Source organism: Oratosquilla oratoria, chromosome 9 (genome assembly GCF_046742065.1).
Source record: "Oratosquilla oratoria isolate Oo_2021 chromosome 9, ASM4674206v1, whole genome shotgun sequence".
NCBI classification, from domain to species: Eukaryota; Metazoa; Arthropoda; class Malacostraca; order Stomatopoda; family Squillidae; genus Oratosquilla; species Oratosquilla oratoria.
In genome coordinates this window covers 5,510,995-5,518,073 of record NC_134785.1, presented here as the reverse complement: position 1 = coordinate 5,518,073, position 7,079 = coordinate 5,510,995, and the positions used below count along the sequence as shown (strand labels likewise).

At 38.8% G+C, this 7,079-nt stretch overlaps 1 protein-coding gene across 1 annotated transcript in view; it reads right to left on the bottom strand.

Moving 5' to 3' along the window:
- Window positions 1-334: 334 nt before the first annotated feature.
- LOC143027963 (uncharacterized) overlaps window positions 335-7,079 on the bottom strand; it is an 8,036-nt gene continuing 1,291 nt past the window's right edge. The window contains exons 2-5 of the mRNA XM_076189607.1: window positions 4,326-4,513; window positions 2,152-2,487; window positions 1,333-1,715; window positions 335-352 (exon numbers count right to left, since the gene is read on the bottom strand). Of these exons, the coding sequence (XP_076045722.1) occupies window positions 335-352; window positions 1,333-1,715; window positions 2,152-2,487; window positions 4,326-4,513 (925 nt within the window). The remainder of the gene's footprint in view (window positions 353-1,332; window positions 1,716-2,151; window positions 2,488-4,325; window positions 4,514-7,079) is intronic.

The window sequence follows — 7,079 nt, the reverse complement described above, 5'->3', positions numbered from 1 at the left end:
CCAACCTGGCATGCTTGTGGTGTGCCGTCAAATAGACCAGAGAGACTCTCGACGTGTGCGTAGCGAAAAATGGCTGGAATGGTGTCAAAGCTTTGGTTCACCACACTAAAGGAACTGTGGAGCAAATTCCACATAGCTACTAGCCGCGCTCAGTTGAGAGAAGGATTTGTAGATGAAAATTATATCAATCTCTCACATCATCCAGTACGATGTTCTAAAGTAGGTATTGTATTAAACGACAGTCAGTTCACGTCTGCTCTAAACTTAGTTTTGATTGTAATGTACAACTGCTTTACAAACGCATACGATGGACAATTGAATTAAGAAACAGAAGCTATATTAGACTAGATGTCTGCGAACAGAAAGAGGAAACTAAAGAAAAAATCTGGGGATGGATAAAGAGACTAATGGGCATCAGTAATTACATATTACCTATTTGATGAGGAGAGTAAAACTAATATTCGAGATACGACATTAAGGACAGCTGCACAGCAAGATAACACCAGTGAAGGGGCAAATGTAGAATGGGAGTAAGCATCACAATTTATCCCGGTAGATGGCTCCACTGTACCATCAGTCGTAGTAAACACACAATGGCGTCCTATGAAAATTGGACAGTTCAGCGTTTAAAAGCTGAATTGGCAACAAGAGGAGCACTTGTCTCAGGGAGGAAAAAGAATTTGATAGAAAGGTAAGATATCGTACTTACCTTCAACACGATTTCAAGTAACAATAGTTCTTTGTTATTGTGTAAATATCCATTTTATTGGTCGGAGTGTTCACCACGTCTAACGAATCAAACAAATATTGTACTCTAATACCACGGTCTGCCATAATACTGTCCCCAGATTCAAACATATGTCCTTGTATTAAATAAGATCTTTCGATTATCTGTCTGTCAGATGCGCTGCCACCGTAGCTATCACTCACATAAGAAATTAGTCCACCTGGAGTGCAGCCGATCATTCTCTTCAATGTGTTGCGATTTTTATAAGTCGAAAAAGTTGCACTTTATGCATTAACATTACTGGGTTTTTGAATCGGCACCTCTGTTGCATCCAAAATTACTCATGTTGATGGAAATTGTTTTTTGAAGTTCACTGGCATTAAGTCCTGCACTGTGTTTCTTTCTGGCCAAAAATTGATTTCTTGGAGTTGGAAGAACATAAAATTAATCCATACATTCACAACTTTTGACGCATAAGTTTGACTGATTCTGAACAAAATAGATAATTCAATATCTTCTTTGGCCTGTCTCAACTTGATTATAGTTAAAAACAACTGATCTTCCGCTAATAATAAACCATAGTCCATTCCATCAAGATTATTAACAGCTGGACCAAGCACAGAAAATATTAAGGAAAAATGTGCAAAGTCGTAAAATCCTGTATAATACTGAATGGCCTTATTGTCGTTTTTAAACTGGAAGATAGAGAATCTAGCATTCATAGAATTTAGTATCTCACACTGGATACCGTGGTCCTGGACCGATTTCTCTCCGTCAGCGTCACTTTGTAGAATCTCATTTTCCCTTTCAGCTGACACTACCTCTTCGTTGCCAACATCTTGAATATCTGGTTCATTTTGAAATAAACGTCTCCTCTTAGCTACCCTTTCTGCTCTTTCTGCATTTAGTGTTGAGGTGAACGTGGATGGTGTTGTATTAAAATAAAAAATAGATGGAACCGCACCAGGTTTCAGCCTCTTACGAGAACCTGAAATTAAAGCAAAGAAAAATTTAGTTCTTTGTTTATCTTAGGAAGCAATAGAGTAAGGTTAGGGTAAGTGGTAAGGTCAGGGTTTGAGTTTGGGAGTCATAAAAGAACTTTGAAAAAAAAAGTAGCTCTATTAATTTTTTACGTAAGTGACATCACAATGAAAGTGTGTTAAAAAACCTACGTAACTGTAGACATATCCTAATTTAAATAGTAAACCTTTAAAATCATAATTACCTTCCTGAGAATATATACAATGACAGGTACATGGGTTAAAAAATAATGGCTGCTCCCCATAACAAAATTCTTACTACTACACACACTTGACATGATGACACAGCATGGGGAACGGGTTATCTTGCTGAATTGTTAAAAAAGAATAGTGCCTGTTATTTTTCTTTATATATAAATGACAACAAAGTTGAATATCACTTACCTAAAAGACCAGCAGGCATGTAGTCATCTGCTGTAAAATGTTTTTCACAGACAACACTGTATTTCCTTGGAATCCATGGCTTATTTGTACCTGGTTCAAGGCGTTTTATCGCTATTCTCCACTTCATATTCATCTTCTCATCTGACGGAAACTTGTGTCCACCCTTATGTGCTGAACACAGTGGAACAGAGCAATGCTGAGGCATTTTAAAGTTAGTTTTATCACGTTTGGAAACAAGACTGTAAAACAGGAAGTGAACTTCACGACTCATCACACAGTGCTGCCATCTGGTGAGGTAATGCGTGCTTACTCCCATTGAAAGATGCCGAGAGGCAACTAGAAGATAGTCAACACTTACTAAAACCACATGATCGAGTAGCTTTCACACTACTGCTGCTACAATAATAACGACTACTACTAATAATGATGATATTAATATTGATAATAATTACTACTAATGCTACGCACCCACTCCCGTCCACCACTCGTTTATTTCCATCTCATCTTGGCTTCTAATGCTAATGATTACTACTACTACTGCTGCTGCTACTTTTTTACAGCGAAGTGGCGTCGAGTCAAAAAGAGGAAATCCAATAATTGCAAGGTAGCAGACGTGTACGCAATGCCGGCATACAACATGATAGAATTTAGATTTTACGATAAATATAATGTGGAAAATGTTGAACAACGAGGGCTGTTCGCATTCTGTACGTTGACCCCAGCACACTGAATCTGACGGTGGTATTCTTAAAAAATAATTCTTTCCTTATATGAATCTTATATAAATCCTTAAAAGGGAAAGATTTACACAAGGAAATATTATTTAAGGATACCACCGTAAGATTCTTACGGTGGTATTCTTAAAATTCTTTCCTTATATAAATATTTCCCTGCCAAAGATTTATATAAGATTTATATAAGGAAAGAATTTTTTGTTTAAGAATACCACCGTAAGAGGTGAGTACACACCAATAATGCAATGCATGAGGTGTTACTACTATAACAAACACTAAACATATCACTGCAAGGAACAGGAGCTTTGCTGTTGCGAGTGCGAATCGGAAGCACCCACATTCCATGAATGCAGAAGTACAGCAAAATAACGATAATAATAATAAAATAATATAGATAGATCAAATGAAATAAAAATTAATAAAATGCTCTAACTACGGAGAGCAGTACTCAGCGTTTTGCACAAGCTGCGAAATCAAGAAGAGAGCAATAGAATTTGCAAAAAAAAAAAAAAAAAATCATACAAACAGAAGTAACACAAAACACACAAAAATATGAGTAGAGCAAAACATACATTAAGGTATTGAAACATGGTGTGGAAAGCTGAGAACAGAAGAAGGATAAAGAAGAAATGGAAATTACAAGATGCAGTCAATGCCATGAAAGACTAATAGCGTTCTTTCAGAAGCCAAGAAGACCCCCGTGATGTGGCGGAGGCTATGGGGGCCTGAAATTCCCCGTCCGTGGAGATGGAGCAAATATAATGTTCATGGCGTATCTCCACGTGCACTGGATGTATGACTGAATTACATATGCTTATGTATGAATTCTCTCCATCATCACCATCATCACCATCATCATGTGCATCCATTAACTAATCACATTTCGCAATAAAACATTCTCATTGTTCTACTAACATTAATTACCAAAATAACACGTGCGAAAAAAATCGCACGTGATACCACAACAACAAAAAAACAATGAGTACGACAAAAATATATATCACCCCCGTCCCCTAACAATGAACCGCAACAACTTACCACTAGACGTCAAACCTAGAATGAAAAAAGTCGTACACATTGGGGGGAAAATGGATACGACTTATAGAGATCAAGACATTCCCCCCCTCACCGATGAATCACAATAACCTGCTCCCATAGACGTCAAACCTAACAAGGAACAGAAAAAGTTGTATACATAAAAAATACCAACAATAACCAACTAGAATTAAGTGACCAAAAACAACTCAAGAAGGAAGAAAGAAGGACTGAAGCCAAAATTACGAAAACCTCAGACGCCACGACAAGGTTAAGAAATCAACACCTCAAAAATAAAATAACAAGACAAACAAGCATGTGGGTCTGCCCCACACTTATATCAACTTCAACTTCCTTCCATTTAAAACTTTGTCTATACTATCCCCCCACCCCCCTCGACCTTACCTATCATGCCCATGCCTGCCTGCAAGATACTCGGTTGGACGATTACCACCAATGGTGGGGCGGCCCATGTGCATAACAGGAAGGCGCTTCCATCACTCGGTCTACAAAGGCTGCAGAGATTGAAAAAGTTCCCTGTTAAACACAAGAAACCCTGTATCTCGCACTTATACGGAGCACACTGACGTACCCTGTAATAGCATTACACACATTATCGAAGACATCCATGCAGACACTGCAAGCAGTTCAAAACAAAGCACTCAAACTCATTTCACACACTACCCTGACGTAAAAACAGCTCAAGCACTACAGGAGGAAGTTGGCATCCCCCCCCCCTTTAAAGGTCAACTGAGAAGGTTTTGGATTTTTTTCATGTATGAAAATATAACTTAGGAGAAGTTAGAACACTAGAATGCACGTTTCTAGCATTTTACGGTCTTGAATTTCAGAGCTGGGCGCGTTCCTAGGTGCGTTCCTCGCTTTAGTTTGACCTCAGTTAGCGCTCTCAAACTATTAAAGCAATATACTGTAGGTGCCGGTATAGTATGTGGCCTACGATTTTTTTCTTTGGTATAGTATGTGGCCTACGATTTTTTTCTTAGGTGTAGTATGTGGCCTACCGGCATTTCATTTCGGTATGAACCTGTCTCTTAAACTTTAATAGTTTGGGAGCGCTAACCGCGGTCAAACTAAAGAGGAACACACCTAGGAGCGCGCCCAGCTCTGTTGATTTTATCTAAATAATATGATCTTAAAAGTGTCTTATAGCAGACGAACTTTTCAATGTCGTAGTTACATTTTCCACCGCTAGGGCAACTGATGACGTAAGGGTTGTTTAATTTCTTGGACATGGCCAACGAGCAATACGAAAATGACTTCATATCGAATGGAGAAGATTTATCGGATTTGGATCCCAAGCTTCATATTTGCATGCAAAAGTTTCAATGATTCATGAATTACAAATTGTTTTTCTGTGATAAGGTACAATAAAGCAGGCCTATGTAGCAAAGAGAATAGAGAAATCATTTGACTGAAGGGGGAGAGGAAGGCTAGCAAAAGATACTCACAGACTTGTCTATAAAAGTGTCTGCCATAGGTAATGGTTGCTGTGGGAGAAGAGAAGTCATCAATTAATAAGCCTGACACTGTCACCATAGTCACTTTCACATTTCATTTCAATTTCGCTGATAGTGGTACTTGCAGAAGGCGAATATTCGTCATATGCACTTTGTAACAGCTGAAAAAAATCATTAGGTCTATACCAGTACGAATTCCTCTCTCCTGGTCCAGGATAATTAGGCTTAGCTCCTGCTGGGGTGGTGTATGTTGGGGGGGAAGGAGGGATTCCACTTGTTTGACTTTCAAAAAACATACTTTAATTTGGTTGACTCCAATTGACAAGATGTGGTCATAGGCCTATTATAGAAGCCCCTATCCTCATGGCCATGCCTGTCACCCTGGTGGAGTGGGGTGATTATATTCATAGGCCTACAGGCCTAGCTAGCCTGTGTCGTAACTGTGCCCCTAATCTGCTTAGGCCTAGCCCAAAATTCGTTAGTCAAGCCTAACCATGCTTGTTAACGATTGTCAGTGACAGCGTAGATAACACAGGCCTACTTATACACGTTATACAGACTGATACACCTACCTCCAGGCGGTTTTTTTTTTTTTTTTTTTTATTCTAGCAGTGCTCCTTCAACGACATTTGCTTGCCGAACCTGGGGTCTTGTTGATGACAAAAATTGTCGTTGTTACATCTTCTTTTAGAATGAGATTCATGCTAATTCCTAATGACTCGGCAAGGCCAGGGTTCCGAGTGTACTGGGTTTTTTTTTCCGAAATGTTTCGAACAGAGTTTCGCTTTCAATCCAGGCTTCCATGACTCGTACCGTCTGCACCGAATGATCCAGTCCTTTTCGCGAACAGGATCTTTCGGAAAAGCATGAAAATTAAGTCCATCCGCAGCAGAATGTGTCGTTGAATCACTGTTGCAATTTGCGGCGACACAACCATTTTCGAACAAAATACTTGATAAAACCTTGCTAACACATGAAATATGACAGATCACTGATCAAGTTGTTAATGCGGCGCGGCATTTTATAGTGCACGCATATGGATGTATCAGAATTTAAACAGCGAGGTTGACGTCACAGCCTTACGAGAACAACCGAAGATTGGCGAAGGAAAGTTCGTCTGCTACCGATATTTTGATAGGCGTTTTTTTTTTTTTTTTATCACATTGCATAATAATTAGGATTTATTTTTGCATTATTTTATCGAAAAGTGACTAAGCCGATATTCACCACCTCTTTGAAAACCTTCTCAGTTGACCTTTAAACACGTATCTACACGGGAGACTCACCCGCATATGGGACAGGCTCATACAGATCAACAATGAAACTATACGTTCTCTAACAGACGACCCACTCCCACTATATGATGAACACATTAGATTACCGCTGAGCTTCGAAAGAACACGAGGCGATAATCTACCTACACCCCAATACACAGTATACACTTAGTAATGGAATCTTAACTCGTCGTCGTTATATCCCCCTCCCTCCATGACTGTCAAAAAGCAAGTATAGGCACAAGCCATCAAGAAAAAATCCCAAAATGTAGAGATAGGCAATTATATACCTTATATATATATATATATATATATATATATATATATATATATATATATATATATATAAACAAAATGTAGATTTAGTTATTCGTCAATCGCCAGCTTGCCGGAACCGGAATCCAGGC